This window comes from Zonotrichia albicollis, chromosome 15 (assembly GCF_047830755.1).
Source record: "Zonotrichia albicollis isolate bZonAlb1 chromosome 15, bZonAlb1.hap1, whole genome shotgun sequence".
In the NCBI taxonomy this organism is placed as follows: domain Eukaryota; kingdom Metazoa; phylum Chordata; class Aves; order Passeriformes; family Passerellidae; genus Zonotrichia; species Zonotrichia albicollis.
Window position 1 is genome coordinate 5,578,618 of NC_133833.1, and position 24,314 is coordinate 5,602,931.

At 42.3% G+C, this 24,314-nt stretch overlaps 1 protein-coding gene across 4 annotated transcripts in view; it reads right to left on the bottom strand.

Moving 5' to 3' along the window:
* Positions 1-24,314, bottom strand: part of GRIA1 (glutamate ionotropic receptor AMPA type subunit 1) — a 121,210-nt gene that overhangs the window by 27,019 nt on the left and 69,877 nt on the right. For all 4 annotated transcript variants that reach the window (XM_074551957.1, XM_005483689.4, XM_005483688.4 and 1 more), the window contains exons 6-11: positions 19,870-20,031; positions 18,144-18,311; positions 13,429-13,533; positions 11,221-11,331; positions 10,056-10,262; positions 7,978-8,348 (exon numbers count right to left, since the gene is read on the bottom strand). In XM_074551957.1, coding sequence (XP_074408058.1) covers positions 7,978-8,348; positions 10,056-10,262; positions 11,221-11,331; positions 13,429-13,533; positions 18,144-18,311; positions 19,870-20,031 — 1,124 coding nt within the window. The remainder of the gene's footprint in view (positions 1-7,977; positions 8,349-10,055; positions 10,263-11,220; positions 11,332-13,428; positions 13,534-18,143; positions 18,312-19,869; positions 20,032-24,314) is intronic.

The following is a 24,314-nucleotide window of genomic DNA, read 5'->3' on the forward strand; positions in this document are numbered from 1 at the left end:
TTCAGAGGTGACACCAGGCTGTGCCCTCTCCAACTCCAGACCCTGCCCAAGCACATAAAAATTTTTGCCCAAATTTCTTAGCAAGATCCACATTTTGCTTTTCCCAGTTACTTGGCTTCCCCAAGATTTTCACAATGGAGAACACAATATCTCTGTCCTATTTCAATAAATTTATCTTAACTTTTCATCATCTTGGGGTGTTACCACGGGAATTGCTCAGTGAACAAATGCATTCCTGAACTTTTCATGAAAAAGGAGGTATGGTGCTTACTCAGTTACAAGGACAAGTAGTTGGGATGAAATCTGAGACAAAGGCAGAATAGGCCCCATAAATGCCTGTGACAGTGTTCACAGGGGTCTTAGGATGAGGGAAGTGAGGAGGATCTGACTCCGTGTTTCAGAAGGCTTGATTTATTATTTTATGATATATATTATATTAAAACTATACTAAAAGAATAGAAGAAAAGGTTTCATCAGAAGGCTAGCTAAGAATAGAATAGAATCAGAAAGAATGATAACAAAGGCAGCTGTCTCAGACTCTGTGACTGTGATTGGCCATTAATTATAAACATCCAACATGGGCCAATCACAGATGTACCTGTTGCATTCCACAGCAGCAGATAATCAATGTTTACATTTTGTTCCTGAGACCTCTCAGCTTCTCAGGAGGAAAAATCCCAAGGAAAGGATTTTTCATAAAAGATGTCTGTGACAAATGCCAAATTCCATTGGAATTAAGGCAGAACTCTGAGCTTCCCAGTGGAAGGCCAGTTGTGGGGATGACACCAGCAAAGAGCAGCTGGGCATGCTTTTTGTGTTTCTTTAGCCAAAGCAATTTGAATCAAGGAGTTCAAAGCTCATTCGAATGTGTATCCAGTGAGTGTGCACATGGTGTCTCAGTGCTGATAAAAGTAATGTACAGCATATGGAAGAGTTATTTAAGCAGGGCTTCCCTGTGAAAGCACGCTCAGGGCTTCCCATCTTAGCTACAATAATTTTTTTTGGAGTGCCAACATTAAAGCAGCGTGTGAGAGGCAGCCTTGCAGAGGACAGCACCTGAGGGAGGTGGAGGCCATTCAGCTCCTCACAACCCTTATTCTTTGACAAAAACACTTGGCAGTCGACTTAACTATTAGAGAGACACAACCACACTCAGTCCTGCCTGCAGAGCCCAGCTGAGCTGACTGCTCAGGAACAACTCGTTATTGAGAGGAAAGGAAATGGGAAAAAGCCTGTTTCTCTCACTGACTGAAATTCAGCAAGTCTGAGTACAGCAGGGGGGTCCCTGGAGGCTCTGAGAGTCTCCTGCTGCAGTCAGGGAGGAAGCTGTGAGTGTCAGAAGGCAGCTCTGTAAATCTTAGTGCTCCTCATCATTCTGAGTCAGTGCCCAGCATTAGAAACACAAACAGCACCTTCCAGTTCCATGTCAGAGAACACAGAATGGTGTGAGTTGAAAGGGATTTTTAATTAATTTCATTTCATTCCAATCCTCTGCCATAGGACAACCTTCAAAGGTTGCTCCAAGCCCCATCCAACCCAACCTTGAACATTTCCAGGGATGGGGCAGCCACAGCTGCTCTGGGCAACCTTTGCCAGGGCCTCACCACCCTCCCAGGCAAGAATTTCTTCCTAATATCTATTCCAAATCTACCCTCTTTCATATAAAACATCCCAAGATATTTTAAAAAAAGGGAAATGCACTTTCCCCCCTGCTATTTTCAACTTTGTTTTCAACGAAAAATATGAGAAACATTTATTTAGTCCTGAAGAAAGAAATTGCAAAAGTATTTTTAGGCTAATATATCTGCTTTTAGATGAAGTGTTTGATGACTTATCTTAAACACAGCTGGTGGAATGATTAGTGAATCTGTCAGTCAATGGGAGGAGTTTCAGCAAATTTCTTGCTGTCCCCCAGCAACCTCAATGCCAAAGGCCCAAAGTCAGAACTGTGGGAGAATGATTAAATATGCCTGAAAGGAAAAGCATCCTGAGGAAGTAGCTTACAGGTCAGTGGAGGAAGCATTCATTACCTCTGAAGCATTTAGACATTTTCAGATGGCAGAGTGTGCAAATTCAAAAGACTAATTTTTCCTTTACAGAACAAATTGCATCGCTCCAACAATGCTCTCTCGGTTGGTTATTTCCTCCTTCTTTCCAAATGAAAAAAAAAAAGGACAGCAAGGATGATTATTTTAAAAGAATTTTCATTTTCCCCTGGCTGCCACGCTCTGGTTGCCATGGAAGTGCACAGACTCCAAAGGGGACTGTTCAGTTGGATATTGTGCAATTTGTCAAGCTGTTCCTCTGGTGAGTAACTTTCCCTGGTTAAGTGCATTTTAGAAATAAGTGTGGTCATCAGTTCCTGGTGATTTGCAAGGGCTGCTGTTACCCTGTGACCTGAGCTTGCTCTCCCTGGACATAATTAACTCTGCCAGGTAGAGATAATTGCAATATCATTTGCAATCACTTTTATAAGGCAAAGAGACTTTTCCAGAAGTTGAAGTCCTGATTTTCTTACTTTTATACTCAAAGAAAGCCAGCTCAACACTTCAAGCAAACCAGCACAAATGAATGAACCTGAGCTTTGTCCCCACAGAATCATTAAGGCTGGCAAAGCCCTCTGAGATCAGAGTCCAACATTTCCACAGCACTGCCATTAAAATTCACCATTAAACCACATGTCCATGCATTTTGAACACTTCCAGGGATGGCAATTCCACCACTTCCCTGGGCAGCCTGTTCCAATGCCTGACCACCATTCCAGTGAAGAAATTTTTCCTAAACTTCAATTAAAATCTCCCCTGGTGCAATTTGAGGCCATTTTCAAGGCAGATGCTTGGAGTGTTAGAGAAGACACTTACTGAAATCAAGAAGAGTCATCAGATAAATACCCCTGCTCAGCCCTCTTTTCAGGAAGGAATTAAATTCTTTTTGATTGCTAAATGCAGCTGGTTCTAATTTCTCTAATGCTAAATTTTTAGCAAAATAAGTAAGTACCCTGCAAATGTAAGTTTACAAAGGATGGGACAGAAATAATTTCCTTGAAAAAAATCTAAATCAAACCTCTCAATAAAATAAAAAACCCTCCCTAAAAAAATCCAAAAAACCAAACAAAAACCCCCTCAACTTTTTGGTTTTTGTTTTAATCAATTTCTGATTTAGATTTTGCCCAAAAACTGGCTAAACCCTTTCAGTATTGGGAAGATCTTGATGAAATTTAAAATGCTGCTGTCTTTCAAAATCTGAAGTCTCCTGTGACTTTTTTCAATTGGGCTAAAAAGAAATGTAAATAAACAGGAAAAAGAGCAGAGGAAAATGCTCAGCATTAATTACAGGTACATGATAAATACCTGGTTTGCTGTTCCCCAGACAAACCACTCTGATGGAATGCAAGAGTGAGACTGAGGAGGAGCAGTGAACATGAGCACACAGCACAGATCTGCCAGAGCACTGTTCTCATGTCACAAAAAAAACAAATAACCATGTCCACAAGATGCCTATAAATAATAGATTGTATCTATTGACTGGAGAGCAGCCAGCATCTATCTCTCTCCTTCCTGCCTGGGAGTGCAGCCATCCATCATCTCTGCCAGCAAAGCTCCCTGCTCAGCACACCCAGCTGTGGTCACTGCCTGGCACAGCCCAGTGCACCCTGCAAAGCCTCTGCAGGCCAGGGAAAACCCTGTTAGCTCTTTATCCCAAACCAGCTGGAGGGTGGATGGTACCTTGAGCCATGTCTCCTCGCCCACATTGAACCCCACAGTCTTTAGGGCACACTAAACAACATCTTTGAATCACCATTTCAAAGTGTGGTTTTATTTTGCTTTGAAATGGGAAATGAGAATTATTCCATCATTGTTATTTTAATATTGGTGTGACCTGAGCATTTCCCAGCTGTGGTCCCGCCTTGCACAGAGGCTCTCCCTGCTCAGGCAGCCCTGCTGATGCTCCCAAAGCATCCCCTGTCCAGGCTCTCTCTCAGACACAGATGGGATGAAAGCTTCATCTGTCCAGGTTCTTTCTCAGATGGGATGAAAGCTTCATCCACCATTCACTCCCAGCACAGGCTGACCACGACATCTCCAGCTCTGTTCTCTATGAGGCAGATTATAATGAGTGATTTCAAGCTGTGCTGCCCAATTATCATGACAAGATACCCGAGTGTGCCATGATATGAGTATGCATTTCCCTTCTACTCACAGCAGATTTTGATCTGAATTCAGAATATGTATCCTTTTTATTTCAACAGTAAAGAGAAGCTCCAAGAAATGAAGCTAATTTTTGGAGATCTTTATTTAATTTTCCTCTGGCAAGGCACAACTGATGTCTGCATTCACCAGGTGATATTGTGTGATATTTATCCACCTGCCAAACCTGACATGGGACAAGGTTCCTGCCGTCAACTCTGAGAATAACTGTCTATTCTAGCTCATGGTATTTTCAAATGAAGAAAAAATGCCTTTCTGGAAGATCTGTTTTAACCAAATGTATTTCATTTTAGTCAAACATAAATTTTCTGAGTCACAGGAAGAATAACTGGATTAAATTTAATAGTCTTCAATATACAAGAAGTTGCTTTTGGGCTCAAACCATATGAAGCAACATATTTTGTGATAACAAAAAATAGGAGATCAAGATAAGAAGCTGACAAGAGATGCTATTTTGCTCCCTGTTTTTCCATTCTTTCACAACAGTCAAATTATTTATTTTGCAGAAAATGATGAAGATGAAAAATTCTGATGCCTTGTTTTGCTGCAGAGGAGATGGGAAGCCCAAGCATCCCTTCAGTCTCCTTCTGAAAGGCCTCAAGTCCATCCTCAGTGAGGAATGGCTGCAACGTGCTGGACTTTAGCAAGGTCCTACCCCCCACAGCTGCTACACATTGTGGTTATTTTAAGCTCTGAAGACAATATATCAAATTACAGTTCTGAAAATGGTACAATGTGAGTCATATTTACTTCACATTTTTCTTTCCGCAGGCTCTCGCTATTGGCTGTGGGTTATTTATTACCTCTGATGCCTGCTCTGAGAAGCTCCTTTCTGGGTCTGTATTTCACCTTTAATGAGTGCTTTTGCAATTTCATTGCAGTTTTCTGAAGCTAAGGTGGTACTTAGCAAAGCCTAATGGTTTATGGCCCATTTCAGAGTCACTGATTCCTGCCTGTCCCTGTGGAGCTGTGCACAGCTCTGAGCTGCTGCTTCTCCCTCACCCTGCTGGGTACCAGCCCCTGCTTTGAAAGCTTTAAGGGCAACACAGGGGCTGTCTCACCTCAACCAGGGCAAATTAGTGCTGGCAGGGACTGCTCCACACTCAGTAGGGTCAGTGAGGGTGCAGAAGGTGGGCACACACTGCAGTGGGAAATGTCCGAGAGCTCCCAGCCCCCTTAGTTTGAAGCCACACATTTACCATGGAGTCATTCCTGGATGGATTCCCTGCTCATGCTCGTGTTTCAGCACCCAAAGGCACAACACAGCTCCAGTTGGGACTCTTAATGACTGGTTGCTGCCTGCCCTTTGTCACATCCACCCAGGTGATGCCTAGACATGAAGGATTCAGAGCTTCAAGGATAGCAGCTGACCTCCTGCAAAGAGGCTCTGAGCAGGTAACCCACAGCTCTGCTCTCTCTTGGCCATCCACAGGTCACCAAATTCACAGTGGGTCTTTAAAGTCCTTGGTAGGTTGTCCCCAATGTACTTAAAAGCCTGTTTAAAGCTCTGCCTAGTAAGACTGTCCTTAAAAAGGACAACAATTTCCTTCAAAAGCGAATTTTTGTCTCTTTGGGGCATCAAAGTTCCCTGGAGACTGGTCTGAGACTGAGGAATGCACATTTACAAGAGCAAGTTATTGCTGCAAACCTCACCACCTGCTGTGCTGAGTGATGTGTCTGTGGTTTTGATCTTACTCTTTTTTTTAATGATAAATACATAGTGGCATATGCACTTAAAACAAGCACGATCTGGAAAAAATAACAAACAAAGCTTCAGACAAATTTCCCCTGGTCCTTTCCAAAACAAAACTGAAATAAACAACCCAAAAACCTCTACAAAAACAAAATACACCCCTGCACTTGCTCCTTTCTGCTGGGGAGAGAATGACAGAACAGATGTATAACAGAAGCTATTTATGTTGGTTAATGCATTACTGGGGAGATGCTGAGAGATAGTAGAGATAAGTTTAGAAGCAAGCACATAGGAAATATATTAGAATAGAGCAGATATCCCCACCTGCCCACAGTGTCATTCTACCAAGTGTTCATTTCTAAGTGATGTGTCACAGAAATCCTGCACTGGGTTCGTGTGAAAAATACATGTGAAACAGGGAGCGGGCTCAGAGCCTTTCTGCACAACAACATCCTACAGAAATTCTCACTCTTTGCTTCCTCCTGGCTTTCACATCACACAAAAATATCCCTCTCCCCTTACAACCATCTCAAGGAGCTGTACTCAGAGTACTGGGAGTTATAAGAATTCCCGTATTTAATTTTTAAGTTTTTATCATCTTGCCAATAGTTGTAGCAGTCAGAAACTGCTCTTGTGTTCCATGGGAAAATATTGGTTCCAATGAAACTGTAATTTTCATTATCAGGATGATTAAATCAACCAACATTAAAATAACAATGATGGAATAATTCTCATTTCCCATTTCAAAGCAAAATAAAATCACGCTTTGAAATGGTGATTCAAAGGATGTTGTTTAGCTAGGGCAAATCTTGTTATCTGGATCAACCCCACTGATCTTTCCCTGACACTTTTTATTAAAGATGTTACCAAATTTGCTATTCCTCAAAGCCTCAGCTTTTCACCTCTCCCTGCTCCTCCTTGGATCAGAAACCACCTATTGAAATGGCCTCAAAGGAAGACATTTTATTTTCTAAATAAAAATAATGACAAAAACAACAAAGAGAATAAAAATCACAATAACCTGATCCTAATGCATGGGGCTGGTTACAAGACAGCAATAAAGTTGAAATTCCCTCTGCTGGGGAGGCTTTCTGGATTCTCTGTCCAGCCTCCTACTAATCAATGATCAGATAATAAAACATATTCATAAAGGCTGTCACTATCAAAGTGCCCTGCAGGCTGTTATTTCCCTGCTATCACAAGCTCATTAACATTTGGATAAATTGGTATCTGATAGCCAAAAAGCTGGTGCTCAGTCTTCCCTGCCATCCCAGGGGGGCTGTGCTGAGCTGCACAGAGTTATCTCCCCTTGTCCATGGAGCTGTGTCTCCTTCTCATCCCCTGAGTTCTGATGCCACCACAGCAGGCTGGAAATCAACCTCTGCCCACTGTCTTCACCCATAAGATGGATATTTCTGGGTGAAACTTTGAAGAGAAGGGAGACAAAGCCTCCAAAAGGAAGTAAAAAATACCCAAGTAAATCACAAGAGTCATTCACCAAAAAGTTCCTTTAGGAACACTTTGGATGTTGGGTCCACCTGAACTTTCAGGCAGCAGAATTGTTGGCTGAAATGGAAAGCAGGATGTAACTTGGTCTTTCTCTAACCTTTTTAAAGGCCAGTAACAATTAAGCCACTTATTGTGCTCCATATTTGGAGCACAGACCACATAACCTTTCACTGGGCACCTATTATTTCTCCCTACCTTGCTGAAAGTTTTTATCTTCCCTATAATGCTAGAATCATCTTATTTCTAGTAGCAACAAAATAAATGACTGACAAAATTTGATTGCAATTGAGCAGCTTTAGAAAAACTTGCTATAATTTCTGTAAATTCCTTCAAAAGAACTCCCCAATAAAAATTTAAATGGTATTTTCATGGTGTCAAGTTTGAGGTCCCAAGTTCACAGCTGTGAGACCTGTGAACTTTTGGATCCTTTCTGAGTCTGTAACTGATTCACAAAGCCACACTTTGGTTCAGGAAAGGAGGTAAAAGTAGAACCTGTTCAGCTTCAAAGCACGCAGAAAGAATAAACTATGAGAACTGGAAGAAGGTTGATTGGGGAAGACAACCCACCTTGGAGAAATATCACATCCTTGCTGCATGAAAGCTCCTAGGGAGAACCAGAGGCTGTTGAATATCCCAAACTCATTTGTCTGGTCATTGGCTGGCTGGTCCCGTCCCTCCTCGTACTCCTCAGTGTGCCACTCGTAGGGGCTGAAGCGACTCACCAGGAAGAGGACAACGCTCACTCCAATGTAGGCAAAAACAATGCACATCCAGATCTCATAGGCCAAAGGATCCAGAAAGGAAAAAACTCCTGGTTTGGACTTTTGAGGTTTTTTTATCATTATTGATATACCTAAACTCATGAACGGTTTGGAAAAGTCTATAACTTCTTCTCGAACCAGGGTGATGGTTAATGGTGCCACAGCCACGTCTGCCCTCTGAAAAAGGAGATAGAAAAGAGATTTTCAGACTGGGAATAAAATGTATCTACTAACTGCAGTGTATGATCCTTTGATCTCTGTTTAACCTCGCTATCTGAGAAGAAATCAGACAAAACCAATTCCAAGAAAAAGGTTAAAAAGGAGAAGCCCATAATATTGGTGGATTATTTCCATTTTATCACTACTGATTACCAGATCTGTTTTGAAATCACAGCACTTTCTTTTTGCAGCCACCCAGCTCTTCTCATCTGATTTATCCACTGATGTCACAATATGATGAAGATGATTTTCTCTAAAAGAGCTTTATCATCCAGACATCAAAAGAGGCAAGGAAAGGCCAATCTCCTGAAAAACGATGTCAGGATGTTTACTTCCATCAGGAACTGTCTTTTGATTGCATAACTGATGCAGGAGAAGAGAAAAATGTTCCAGCAACACTGATACGTACTCTCCGCTAATTTTGCAGTCCATCTTGAGAATGGAGAGGGAGATGCATTGAAATGGCTGGCAGCATTTACAGTGGAGCTACCATCAGGAGACAGATCGTCCCCACTCCAACACAGTGTCACATGGACTTGGGGACTGATGCTCCCTGCATGATTTCCCTTGTAGGGAAAGGGAAATTCGATCCCTCTGTCTGAGGAATGTCCTAAACATCACAGAGCATGAACTATCACACCGAACCAGGTTTAGAAGTGTAGGGTGCAGGTGTACATCCCTGATGATGGAAATGAGTGGCTGGACAGAAAGTAATCTCATCCTTCCATTCACCATTCATGTGCTGAGTGTTTGAAATCCTTTTCTTTCATCCTGCCATTACCATGCAAATATAAAACAGAGTAAAATTTGGAGATTCTACCCGTGGGAAACTATGACCTTTCAATACTTGTTCTTCTAAAAAGGTAAAGAAAAAGAATCTTGGAACTGTTGAAAGCAAACGTTTTGACATTTCCATAGGCACAGAATGTGCCGTCTCTCCCCTAAATTAAAACATTTCACTTGGGCTGATTGTTTGAGCTGCAGTCCTCTGGAGAGCTCAGGCTGAGAGAGGGCAGAACTCCTTCTTGTTGGGATCTTTAGCTGGTCAGAGTGACCCTGAGAAAAGTTAGAAAGTCTCTTTTCCCAGCCCAGCTCTTGAAGGAGTCAGAGCTCTTCATTTCTCGGTCTCAAGATTGTTTATTGTATCTTGTCTATAAAAAATTTTCTCCTGCCCTGCTGAGGTCCATTCAGCATGACAGTTCCAGGCACACTGCCTGCCTCCAGGGCAGTGTTATGTCTTTATACTAAAAACTATGTATGCAATGTTTACAATTACTTTCCAATACCTATCACCTATGTTAGACAGTGAGCTTCTACTGTACACCAATCTGTAAGTGCCAACATCACAGCAGAAGATGGAGGCCAGGAAGAAGGAGAAAGGCTGGACACACCAAGTTCCCTCCATCTTGCCTCCTGAACCCCCATACCAAAAACCCCAAAAATCTACTTTTCCACCCTGTGATAACTTCACTATTATTCTACCCAAACTGTTGTGGCTTGCTGATCTTCATATAAGGTTGGTAATTTGCTCCACGGGTCATAATCAAACCCACGGGTGTTTTGGGCTCTGTGCCAGGGCTTCTGAGCCCCCTGGCAGGGGTGCTGGCCATCCTGGACTGCCAGAGGGATGTTCTGGGTTCCCACACCTTGAGGTTGGAAACTCACCCCATAGACGAGCTCTCCCACCATGCCGTTCCAGGTCTTGGTGTCGGGGTCCCGTGCGCCGTACTTGCCGTCGCGCACGATCTCCAGCCGGTAGTGGTAGCCCACGTGCTTGGCAATCTCGGCAGCCAGCTCCACGCAGTAGCCCTCGTACCTCTCGTTGCCCTCAAACTGGTTGGCATTCTTCTTGAGCATCACATATGGGTCCTCCTGGCACACAGAAGAGCAGCATTGAGCCCCACTCCTTGTCCCAGATGTGCACATCAGCTTTTGGTCATCCTGCAAAGCTCTGGCTTTGTGTTGCTGTGCCAACACATACAGCCAACACACAGTGGGCTTAATCTAGAAGGTACAAAGTCTGATTTTTTTTTTTATTGTGATATATTCTTTTTATTCATGTAGAATCTGTGTGCAGCTCCTGCAGTGATGGACCTGAGAGGAATAGAGTAGCTGGTGGGATTTCGGTGACAAACCTTTCAGTGTAGTTCTGTAAGGGATATTTAATGCATCTGAGCTGTGAATTTCTAAAGGCATGCCTGCCTATGTGGGCACAGAGAGAATCAAATCTGCTGGACAGGAGAGAGCCTTAAAGTTTAAATCAGTTTGGGTATTGTGCCTTCTCTGCAGTCTCCCAGTAAGCAATCAACAAACAAATTAGTAATATTTCACGTTTCTGCAGGGTAAGTGTATACAATGACACAATACATGATACCATACATTGTGGGCTACCTATTATTCCTTCGTGATTACGGTGGAGATTTTCTTTTAAAGCAATGATTCATCCTCTCTGAACAAAACAGCTTATCCTTCCCAAAACTGCAGCCCCCATTCTGTGGGATAAATACAAACCACAGGTACAATGTTCCTGATTTGCTGTGTTGATGCCTCTATCTTGTCATAATCTTTTGTATTTTCTACACTTAAGCATGAGAGCTCTTTAATACCTATTTAATTAGCCACAGCAATTTGCAGATACCTTTATGGAGCTGGCAGGAAACAGTAAGTGCTATTATTGTTGTTGTTATTATTATCATTATCATTATTATTATTATCATTGCTATTATAAAAATGATATAATACAAAGAAGGGCTCATGAGTGGGAAGAGGGAGCCTGCACCTCAGGGAGATGTGGGAGAGGGAGAGCTGGGATGGAAGTCATGGCACTTACCAGGATAGTTGTGACTATGTAGGTCCTGTTCTGCAGGCTCGTAGACTCGTTGCCACTTTGAGTATCTACAGCTATTGGGACCAGCTTCTCATCTTCATTCCAATAACCAATCTGCTCAATACAAAACCAGGATTAATATGGCTTTGGAATATTAGCCAAGGTAGAGTAACAGGGTCATCCAAGCCAGATCAGCCTTCTCTGCATGTTCATACCCAGTCAGAAATCTCCTCTCCTGATTTTTCATGTCTTTGATGAGGGGGACGGGGAAATTCCCCATCCCACTGTGCCTCCAGCCTGAAAATAATAATGTGCATGATGTGCTACAGTAGCACAGTGCTCGTATGCATGCAAAAACATTTATCACATTGTACTGGTGATTATTGCCATTCCTACAAAGAAAATTCACACTTTCCTTGTGTGACTTCCAAATTTATTCTAATGGTGAGCTTGCCTGCTGCAGGTGCAGGTGCTAGAGGGTGATGAAAAATTATCCTGCAGCTGAAAGCTTGCATGAATACAGGAGTGACTCTTGGGACATCTTGAAACACCAGGAAAAAAAAAATCAAGTCAGAACTTCTCCCCCATTCCTGTGCCAGTGTGAAAAAGTTTGAGGTTATGAATAAACTGAACAGTTATAAAGGGAAAAATTCTGAAGTTAAATTCTGCTTAATAATAATCAGGGATTTGGGCAGATCTATCACTCCTTGCAGGTAAAGGAGAGTGCCAGCAAATATCTTTAGGAAGATCCTGGTTGAAGTTATCCACTTGGAGGGCTTGATTTTATAAGAGGTTTTCCATCACCTCATGTAAGTATGAAGCTGCCTGAGCTCTGCTCATATGAAAGGAATTTCTTATCATAAATGGGAAAAGGTATTAACCAGGGCATGACCAGGAACCTGATGATGGCAGATTAGAGATCATGACAGCTGAGGAGAAAAAAAATCTCTGCATGCTTCTAATCACTCTTCATTGCACAGACAAAAAGAACGGAAAGTGAGGAAAGGGCTTTCAAAGCTCTGCCCTAGGGCAACAAAAGTGGAGACATGAATGTTCGCTTTGCACCTCTCACCTGGTGGATGTAAAATAGAATAAGCATCATGGCAATGATGTACGTCTTCCAAACAAATATTATTTCTGATGGTAAATACATAGAAAAATCAATACACTCAGCCACTCAATTTAATCTCCTCTAGACTCTCTCCAGACTGCCAACTTATTGAAGTTCAGAGACCCAAACTGGGCATGATGCTGCCTTTGTCCTCTTATGAATACTTTGCAGTGGAGGATGACTGCTTTGTACATCTTCAAAATCACATTTATTTTATTTGTCAAAGAAAATTTGCCTTTTTCCACTAGACTGTGGGGGGCTTTGATCTCACACCTGCTGCTCTCATATGCAAGCATAGATTTGAGATAGGGGCTGTAAATATGGAACTTTCATTATTTACATTTTTGTTAGTTTCAAACAAGTTTTTATCTTTCAGGGGACTGAGGAGATGCAGAGAATGCCCCTTTCCAAAATACATAGTAACTCTCCTTTATCAAGGAATAACTGAGTTATTCTCTGTTCTTCAAATACATGGTATCTAAAGTGGGACATAAGCACCTAGAGTCAGATTTTCAAAAGGATTCATGTTTCAAGGGCTTGGCATCTCTGAATAAGGCCAGATTTTTCAAAGAGCCTGGGATACAGAAAGGGATCAAGACTTCAGAAGAGCACAAAGGTCTGTGTAGCTATTGGGATGTGGTTTAGTGCTAAAGCTTTTGTCACTTCAAGGAGAACAGAATTAGGTCAACATACAGGGTTCACTTACAATGGTTGAGGCAAACAGCTTCTGCCTGGCTCTGCCTTTGTTTATCCTTGGAAAAGTGGAAGGGCAAAGCCAGACCTAGAGCTGGGCCTGCACCAACACACTGTGTCAATAGCAAAGGTGAGCTGACCAAGTCTTAGCATCCTGGAAAATTTTTGCCACACTTGAAATGCCCTTGTTGCTATTGATAACACCTTCTAAATGTTGTAATTTTTTAGAAACACACCACAAGTTCTCCCTAGTGCTTGGCTTTGCTCATGCCTAGAGCTGGGAATGCCCTTGCTGTTTGTCCACAAACAAATTTTCATGAACAGGAATGCCTGTTGAGACCCAGCCACACTGCCACTCAGACATGGGCTGGAAGCTGACACAGGATGTTGGTCACTCCCTGCTTTACCTTTCTGATCCCGTCATGCTTCATCTCAATCACATGGAGGGTGTAGTTGGTCCTGCGTCCTTTCTCATTAAACTGGACGTTGCCAGACAATCCTTCAAAACGGACCTTAAATACACAAATAGCAATGAAGACAGCAAATTGGTCAGCTTCTCATGCAGTGGTGATTCAGCAGCAGCGAGAGGGCAGGGGAAGAAGGGTGCTGAGTGCAGTCATTACTCTCAATTCATGCAGGGGAAGCAGCATGTCTGCCTGAAACTGGTTTGTCACTATGGCTCACTCTCTACAGCATGCCTGGCCATGGGCAAAGCCATCCTTTTAGCTGACTCTTTAATTTAAAAACCCTTTCTCTTAAAACTCAGTGGTTTAAAACACAGAGCAGCCTAAGAGCTACATCACAATGTGAGCCCATCACCTCTTGGGACGTGACAGTGAGCTAAATCAGCTCTGAACTCTTTGAGTTTGCAGGGTTTTGTATTTTCTAAATCTGACCTGGAGTAGGGATTTGGTAAAGAATTTGTCAGCTCAAATCAGGAATTGTAAATCAGGAGGAAATATGAAACCATGGCCACAGCTCCAAGGCATTATTTTTGTATAGAGATGAGTCTCTAAGTAATCAAGCAAATTTAATTACCTCTGCACCAGATTAATAAAATCTAACAATTTAGTATTGACATTTGCATAGGAAACTCTGAACAGTAAATCTCTGCTGATAACACAGTAGAGCTGAAGTGAGGCTCACCTCACATCCCACATCCTGAAATTCCCTTGCTGCAAAAGTGCCCAGCCTGAAATGGAGAAGAGCTCCTGAATAGAATCACACACTCTGTGGGGACCAGGCAGTGGGGACCAGGAACAAGGAAAAATTAGTGCAGATTTGGGTTTCTATGGAGACCACCCAGAGAAGTGCTCTTTTTCTGCCTTTCCACTTGCTTTGGACAAACCTCTTGTCCCTGCAACTGAAGTCTTTCCACATGAAAAATGGGGACAGATATTTAACAGCCTTTTAAAATACCCTGAGATCCTCAGAATAAAGACCCATGGTGAAGAAATGAGGCTGTATCATTACAGAGGAAATCTGTTGTTAATCTGGTTAAGCCGTGTTTGTTTTCCAGCTGTTACAACAAAGGTTTGTCATGAAAATGAACATCTGCCAGCATTTTCTGAAGCTGTATTCAAGAGGTATTCCTGGTGACATTTGGACAAACATGCTTTTCCCTTTTCACAAGACACAACATGCTCATAAAAAATAGATGGCCTGAAAAAGCACCATTGTCTTAAGCACTCCCAAGCCTGCTTTTTTCATGTCTCCTTGGTTTTCCTTTCAGGTTCTGACCAAATCTGAAGCTCAGGTCACAGGTGCTTGTGCTTTGTACCTTTGTATGCACTAAAAGGCAGGTTTACAGCATCAATTTCTTCTATCTGAGTGAATAAAATCTTAATCCTGTGATATCCATGTGTCACTGAAATGCAAAAGGGATCTCTGCTATCCATGCTGCAGGAGGCAGCACATCTTTTCTGTCATTCACTATCCTCTGAAGGTAAATGCACAATACAAAAATGCAGTGCAAAATGCAAAAAATGCAGTGCAAAATGCAAAAATGCAGTGCAAAGTACAGTCAGGACTGACTTCAACAGTGCTAAGCATGACTCAAGTCAACTGGAGACATTTAAGCACATTTGTGTGTAAGACAAGAATGGGCATTCGGCTCTTTGCTGGGACATCTGGAGCAGAAGGATGCAGTTGTGGCCTTCTGTTTTACAGGCCTAGTCAGCAGTTAGGGACTAGCTTTCTGCTTATTAGATGTGCTGACCCCATAATGATAAAAATTTATTTAAAACTATCATAACCTTTTCAAAGTAAAATCAAAACCGTGGTGGAGTAGTTTTAAGCAATATTTTGTGGGTTTTTCTGGTAAAAAAAGAAAAAAAGGTAATTATTTTTATAAAAACATGCATTCTCCTTGAACATGCCAGATTTCTGTTTTTAAAAAACTGAAGAACGCTTCATATTTCTTTTCATCTTTGTTCCTGCCATCCATGAATCCCTGTTAGGTGGGGTTCAGTCTATTCCCCCAGACAGAACAACAGAACAGGAGGAAATGGCCTCAAGTTGTGTCAGGGGAGGTTTAGTTTGGACATTAGGAAAAATTTCTTCTCCAAAAGGGTTGTCAAGCATTGGAATGGCCTGTCCAGGGAGTTAAGTGGTGGAGTCACCATTTCTGGAGGGATTTAAAAGATGTGTGGATGTGGCAGTGCTGGGGACATGGTTTAGTGGTTTAGTGAACTTGGAAATGCTGGGATAATGTTTGGACTCGATGATCTTAGATTTTCCAGCCTAAATAATTTTACGGTTCTGTGGCTCCTTCATACATTAAACAGGAATAAGGCAATTTGAGAGCTTAATCCAGATGTTTAAGTAGAAGTAAGTAGAGAAACCTTTTGCTTTTAAAAAGCTTATAAAATTTTAGGCATTAACAAATGGGAGGTGAAGAAAAAGCACACTGTGAGCAGCTGTAAGAATTGCCTAAATTGTGAGTCTTTACAGAAAGGATAACTCAAACCTTCAATTTTATCATAAGTTATTCTATTTCCTTCTGTCTCTTTCTTGCTACATTACTAAATACTGGAAGATTATCAAATTCAAACTTAATTTTTTTGCTAGGAGGCTTCTTGCCCTGCCTGTTTCAGTCTTTTATTTTGATCATCACAACTGAACTGGTCAAGCCTTTTAAAAATTATTATTTTTCATCTGTAAAGAAGCAACTTTTGCAAATGGGTCTTTGTGTTCTTCACCCAAAGTCACTCCAGCTGAAAAATTAAGACTTTTGAAATTGTTCTAATGAAGATATAAGGAAACTTCAGAGGACATTTTCCAACACACACACACACAAATTGTATTTTCTAGCTGTCTAATTTTGATATCTTATTCTCATAAATTCAATAAAGAAAAATGCTGGAGCAGCTATTGCTCATCAGAAGACTTCCAAGTATTTCATGTTTATTAGGTAACCTATCTCCCTAATGCATCAGGGAGGCTGATTTTATTATAAAGGCTTGGAGAAGCTGTGACAGTGATTTGCCCAAGGTCATGCAAAAAGTCAGTGACAGGCTTGGGAACAAATTGAATCCAAGCAATAAAATCAAATCCGATGCAAGATTTGGTTTTAAAGGAATTGTTGTTTACCAGTAAGCCAAAACCAAATCAAAACAAAATACTTGAGGAACTTTACATATTATACAAATGAACCACATAAATGGTGGGTTTTTTGCCTTCTTTACAGTTAAGGGAAGAAGATGGGATAAGCTATATTTGGATAACACTGAACTAGCAGTATTTGCAAGGAATCCATCTATTTCTGTCAGGAAAAGAAAGAAAAGTGCTAGAAGTAAATGTCAGTCTTGAAATTTAATGAAATTTTAAAATATTCTACCTTGGTAAGTCTTTGATAAGAGTGAATTATTTTTCTCTCTTGCTGTAAGTTTCACATTGTATTTTTGTTTATTCAAAAATCTAAATTTTATGCAGGAGGAAAAAAGCAAGACTATCAGATTTGAGGAATAAACTATCTAAATGGCTGCTCTTAAGACTTTTATGAGCCCTCACAGTATGAAACAAGCTATAATCTGCACTTTGAGAACATTTTGGTGACAGCCAACACATAAGGCAAAATTCACATGCATTCATTAGCAGGCTGGAACTGAAGCTGACTGCACTGAGAATCAAATAATCTGCAGAAAACACAGTCTGAGCAGGTCTGTGTTTTAGGGAGGGAAACATAAAGATAGGGACTCTTGATTTTAAGGGATAATATTTTGGCTTTAGAACAGCAACAGAAATCAGAGCAGGCAAGGTGTCCTAGGGCGAGGTTATGATGCTTGTATCCCCAGTTGTTCTGTTTATGCTGGATATTATGTTCTGTGCCTTCAAGACTGGCCCTGAAGAGTGAATGTTTTGTTTTGGTTTTGTTATCAGCTGCTCCCCCACAGCTGGCAGGACACAGAGATGGGGCAGTACATGGTGCTGCTTTTGCTTTTTGCTTGGCTTTTCGCTTTGCTCTTGCTCTTCCTCCTGCTTTTTGCTTCTGCTTATTAGTTAGTTTAGCTAAGCAATCCAAGTTTTTCCCTGGACTGTTTTTCCTTTTCCTTTTTTGAAACCACTCAAACCTGCTCTGGACTGGGGCCTGGCAAACACCGAGAGTTTGCACCCTGTGGCCTAGCGGGGCCTACTCTGGGCAGCAGCTGCCCCAGCATCGGAGGGACTGAGAACAGAGCCACTACCCCCAAGAGAGACTTTCTGAATTTGTCATCTTTTTCAGAGTGATGAAAGAGTGGTGTCATCTGGTATTGTTCATTTTGTGTGCTGGGGAGTGCTGTGCCTGTTAAATAAACAGGTTCTTTCCACTTCTCTCTGAGGAATCCTTCCCAAACCGGTTGTTGGGAGGGGCCATGTGGGTTTGCTTTCTGGAGGGGGTCAGTTTTGGAGGTTTTCTCCCAAATTTGCCCTAAACCAGGACACAAGAACACCTCAGATGCTACCAGGAAAAGCAGTTTGCTGGAAGCACCCCTGGGATTTTCAGACCTCACTTCTCCAGAAGGATCAGCTCCTCCTCACCCCAAGCGATTCGTGATTCTGCTGCTGCCCACCCGTCCTGCCCCACTCAGGCTGTGCCCAGCGTGCCCCTAGCACACACACACCCCCCAGGCTGGTTGCCAACCTGCTGCAGGGCTCTCTGGATGTCGATGCCCTGTCCCCAGGGCACGGCGGGGTTGGCCAGGCAGTCGCCGGCATTGCCGCGGCGGGAAATGTCGATGCGCTGCCGCCGAAGGTTCTGGAAGGCCTCGGCCATCACCCGCACGCCGTCGTAGGTGAGTGCTGATGTATACTGGAAACAGAAAGGGCACTCAGGGTAACCCTCCAGCTGCCTTGCTCTGATGCTCTTTGGTTTTTACCTGTTTATTTTTTTATTATTTACATGTTTCCTGTATTCTTTGCACATATATTTGTAGCTCTGCAGCCTGTAATGTGAGTGGCTAATTTTCCTGATAGTTTTCCATAGCGTTTCCCTAGGAAAAACCAAAACAAATTCCAGAGCACCAAGCCCCAAGAAGTACAAAACCCTTGTGCTATCTTGGTTCTTCCTGGAAACTGAGGTTGAGAACAACTCCTCAAGATGTATTTTATGGTCAGAGCACAGCTAATGCTGAGGGAAAGACTCCAAACAAAACAAAACTTGACCTGAGAAGAAATTACATCAGCACTTGTCCTCCTATTGGTGCTGTTTATCAATCAGGTAAATTCCCTAAAACCTATAAAAATGTACTCATCCCTGTGGACATCTTTCCATAACTACCCCTGAAAGCCTTCTGATAAAAATCCACTCTTATATTGCCTCCTTACTAAAAGTATCTTGAGTTTCATTTCCAGGTTAAGAAAACAGCAACACTCTGTCCTCACCTCCTGTCTATGACGTTCAACAGCATCTTGCTCCCTGTAATCTCCCCTGCCCTGTTGACTCCTAAAAGTTGGTTTTGACTTTCACAGCTAGGAAGTGAAGTAGAAGCTCCTGATTTCACTCCCTGAGGAAACCTCAGCCCTAAAAGTCCTTCACCTGTTACCCAAGCATTTTGTTTAATCAGAAGCATTGACCTGAACTTTTAAGGAGCACATTATACTGTGTAAATGTGAGCTACATGAAATCAAACAAGGGACGTTTTCTGGTCACGGATGGAGACCAGAAAATTCCATCTCAATTGGCAAAAATTCTGCAAAACATAAGTTTATTCAAGCAGAAACTTGTACAGAAAGCAGTGTAAAACTTGGCAATAACCATTAGTGTTAACTCCTTTTTCTGTGCTCACCCACTGATTTAGTTGTTTTGAACTTTCTTAAACTAATCCCAAAGCTAACATTTCTATGGCAGAGTGTTTGTCACAAATGTATTCATTTTCAAATATTAAACAGAGAAAAAACAACCTCTCCCTCCACTCATCCCTCAACAGCTTCAGGGCCTTCTGTGTCAGGAATTAAAATACTTTTTCCCCCTGTTGTACACTCTGATTTGAAATTCTCAAAAAGAACATCTGGAAATACTTTATTATCACTGGATGTCTTGTAAACAAGTCAAAGGTTAAGGACTTAAAGAGGCTTTTTGTTTTTTATACACTGAACCTTATGAGATATTTAACTCTTAGCTTCGAGGGAGTGAAAACAGGGAGAGTGAGTGAATACATTAAATTTTGTGTTTCTTAAGAGGCAGTAACTGCAGCCTTGTAAAATTCAGATAATGTTCAGGCAAATGGAACAGCTAATGTTCATAATTATACTGAGAGTTTCTCAAGTGAGAATTAAGAGCCATGTGTGATCACAAAGAGGTGAGCATAACTTGAACTGAGCCAGATGGAACCAAATGAAATGCATTTTTTTTTTTTTGTACCACTTGCCTTTGGCCTCTTCCAGTCCACACGTGGGTGCTCTCTGGCATCATTTTGCCTCCACTGTTGCATGATCCTGGCAGGAACAGTATCTGTGTAATTCACCAACTGGAAGCCAGTGACATTGGCTCCACTCTCTCTGAATTTGGTCAGGTCAATGTCCATGAATCCCTGGAATAGGAGAGAAACAGGAGAAGCTCATCAGAGGAAGACACATCTAGATGGGAAAGAGGAATCCTGCCTATGTATGAATATGGCAGACAGCTCAGGAAAAATATCTTCCCTCTGGGAGGAAATGTCCAGCTCAGGAGAGGCACCAGATCCCCAGCCATGGTGGGAACTTGCTTTTCTCACAGGTTCTGAGCTGGCCATATTCTGCAGTTACCACCCAGGGAGACAAATAATCATATTAAAAACAGCTTACTTGCAAGAAAGCTGGCAGAGTAATGGAAAAATGTATCCTAAATAATGGATGAAATGAACAGAATTTGTAAAATATATTAAAAAGTATTTGTCAACCAGATCTAAATTTTATACAGAATTGTTCACCCAGCCCTAATTTTCATGGACTCAGTAACCACTGGATAGGCTACTTCTTTTCAAATCACAGTTTATAGGGAAAAACAAATTCTGAACAATGAACTTCCAGCAGATCAGGAAGGAACTGGGTGGTCAGCTTCTTAAAGAAGTCTTACTATTAGAAAAGCCAGTTTATAGAATTTGTTCATTTGCTTTCCTAGACTTTAGACTACTAATGAAATACACTTCTTTCATTTCCTTATTGTCCTTGCCCCACTTCTGGCTCTTTGCATGTGATGAACACGTGTGTAAATACACATGTGCATTGATCAGGGTGGCACTGCAGAATTAGTCACCCCCTTGAGTCAGAGGTGAAAAAATTAATTAGAGTGACACTGCAATATGGAGGGAGGGGTGATTTCTTGGTGTCCCAGGTTTGATCCCACTGCTGCTGTGCAGAACTCTGCTGTGGCTCCTTGCAGAGTTGCTGGGATAGGGGCTGTGCCCTCTTGCTGTGTGAGGGACAGGCGGAGCTCTTTTTTCTTTAGGAACACACGCACAAGAGATGTACTCAATTATTTGTACTGGCACCATCAGCAGCCTTAATGCATGAGGGGAGATGAATGGGAGGACAGTCACAATGCCATCACCTGAGCAGCAGAAGGGCTGGCTGGAGCTCTGCCCTGCTGCTGAGTGCTCTCTGCAGGCTCCTCCTCAGCCTGCCCCTGGATTTCTCTCCCTTGCTTGTTCCCAGACTCACCATGGTGGTGTAAGCTAAAAAAGCCAAGTTACATCATTTCCAGGAAAACACCAAAATCAGGTTCCCAAAATGATGCTCTCTGTTCACAGGCTGAGGGAGCTAATTAGCTGATCAGCTCCCAAAGTCAGATGAAGCCATTAGATGGGAACTGTTTTGGGAATAGACCTTGCCAGGAAAAGACTAAATTGCCCTCTCACATAAGTGTCAGACTGAGGGAGTCATAAGTGACTCAAAAATGCCTTTAAAGACTTTCACATTTTTTTCTTCCAGAATTTTGTAGGCAATTTGGCATCCACTTACAAGGCTGAGGATTGGATACTGGTGTACAGATGCTCTAAATAGATGGCTTGTTTTCCTTCAAACTACAGTGATTTAGGTTAAAAGAAAAAAAGTGGTATTTTGTGCGTGCATACTCCTCAGAATGCTGGTTAAGCCCACATCAATCTTGTTTGTAATTGCTGGCGTAGGGGTTTCAGAGAGCCAGAGCTGTGATTAATGAATGGGAAATGCAGCAGGATAATTGTCCCTGACATCTTAATGCATTTCAGGCCAAGTGGGTTTTGACACATAGAGCTCCTAAGGTTCAGTAAGAGGGACCTCACAGGTTGCCAACTGGGTATTCATGGCTGGCACCAAATTACACTGACATTTTGCTCCTGGGAGCTACTCAGGGGAAAAAGATCTGTCAAAAGAAACTATGGCAGAGCAACTTGAAGTTTGTGCTACCAGCTCCTCTTTGGGAGACCTACAAAGGCATGAAGAAAAGTCCAAGTTCACTGCAGAGTATGAATAAGATGACTGGTGTGTTGAGCCCCCTCAGAATGCAGATTTAAATAGAGAAAAAAAAGTTATGACAGCAATGATGAGACAGCAGTGGTTGAAACCAGTGTATTTCAGTGTTTTCCCCAAATAAAACCGTTCTAAAACTGAAGCAAGTATTCCACAATATTCATTGGGATTCATTGCATAAAATTGGGATTCATTGCATAAAATTTTTAAATAGTCTGAATAAATGGCAGGAATTATTTCTTCCTGAAGATTGTACTATTTTTTCCCCCACTGAATCTTGACATAATTCAGGTTCTTTAAAAAGTGTGGAGACCTCTGAAGATATTCCAATCATTTAAGGCAGTTGGGACCATAGAGGACATCATTAACCTTGAAGTCATCTTTGCATTTTGGCTGCTATCAATGGCTGAAATAATTGTTTTCACCTGTTATCCCTCCTTCACATAGCCCAGCACAAGGATATTATAGGAATGCTCCTAATTACAAAGGAATTTTAATCACCACACTGAAATCTGCTCAGAGCAGGTCTGGGGAACATGAGAGCCAATGAACATGGAAATCCAGAGGTCAAATATTTTAAAAAATAATTCCCAGAGCAGGTGAGTTCTTGCTAGCAAGCATATAAACAAAAAAGCCATCAAGAGTTATTCAGACTGGCTTTTGAAAATGCTTCTCTTGACAAAGTGGCAGCAGGAATTCAACATGCTTATCTGTCCTTCTGGAGTATCAGTCAGTGCTTGTAGGAAACAGGAGAACAAGAGAATTACAATATTTGCAACTAAAGAAATCATCAATCATCTGTCACTTTGTACTAACTATAGAAACATATTGCAGAAAAAAAAAAAAGAGTGATATTTTATTTAGTTTTCAACTGGCTGTATATGAGAAACAGAAAACAAACTCTTAAAACTTGGCTAAGAAAAGACTGTAACCCATGACTAAGGGGCAGCAGCTGTGCTGTTGCAGTAATATGTTTAGAATCAACCAGTTTGGGAAAGAACTAGCCCAGAAATTCTTCCCTCTGTCATCCAACCAAACACAGCAAGAAGTGAACAGTGCTGGAAGGATGTACTCCATGTTGCCCCATGGAGTGATCAAATGGTTTTGAAGCTGTTTCTAAAATTCACCAGGGAATACTGAAAAACCGCACTTTGAAGCCATGTCTGGAGCATGTTCAGGGAAATAGGGAGACAAGCAGGCACCCAGAGGGACCCAGAACAGGACGAATATGGGAACTCAGAGTGCAGCCCCCCCTGGAAAAGCAGCACCCAGAGGGGACCCAGAGCACAGGGCCAGTGCCCAGGGTGTGGGTGCTCCAGGGGACACAAGAATCCTGCAGGCACAGCTGTCCCTGGGAACCATCAAACATCCATCAGCCACCCCACGGCAGCTGTCCCTTGGACTCAAAGTCACTTCACGAAAGCACCTCAGCAGCCCAGAGGATGTGTTTTCCTGCCTTGCACATGCCTGGAAACTGCCTGGCTCTCTCCAAATGCCACAGAATGAACAGGCTGACAATAAACCACACAAATCTGGTTCCTCCTCCAGCCTGCTCTGACTCACAGCATCTGCAGCACACTGCTCCAGCAGCAGCCAGACTGGGTTCAAAGGAGGGAAGAACTTGCTCTTTAGCCCTTACCACAGGCTCCTCTCTGCATTAATGGACCTCACAGAGCAATTAAGTGCAGGGTGTTGCTGTGAGGAAATAATATGGGCAGCTATTACAGACCTTTGTGGCTTCAAATAGAAAACAGTACTGGGAAGGGGTTTATCCTCCCTGTGCTTTCCTTGATGCATCTGTTCTTTATGCTGTTCTTAAACTGAAAGCAGTTTTCAGCCAAAGGTTGTTTTACTGTCCCATTTGCTGCCTTGGTTGCTGGAAGAGCCATCAGCAAGTCACACATTTATATTCCTCTCCACTGCTTGTGGGCTCAATCATCAAAGGAAATGCATAATGCAAGAAGACTGATGACTTGAAATGGGCCTCATGAATCCATCTTGATTAAGTGGTCCACAAAGGATCTGCCTTGAAAAGAAAGTCCCTCCAGAAATGAACCAGCTCCTAATTTATACCCTGGACACCATGAGGGGCCAGAACACTGAGTGGGCAGCTGTCAGTGTAGGCAAAACCTCATCCCTTTGTCCACAACCCTCCTCAAATCTGGAGCTTCACAGACTGCCCTGCATCTCTCCTTTCACCCTCATATTTCCCTGCCTCACTGTCCTAAACTCTGCCTCCTGATGAGCCTTGGTGGCACAGCTGCTGGTGGGACACCATCCCAGCAATGGCAACACACCCAAACCTCCAGATTCTCTTTGTATTTCACTGAGCTCACATTAACTGCTGGCCCTTTCCCTGCAGGGGCCTCCTGTGATCCTTTGAAGC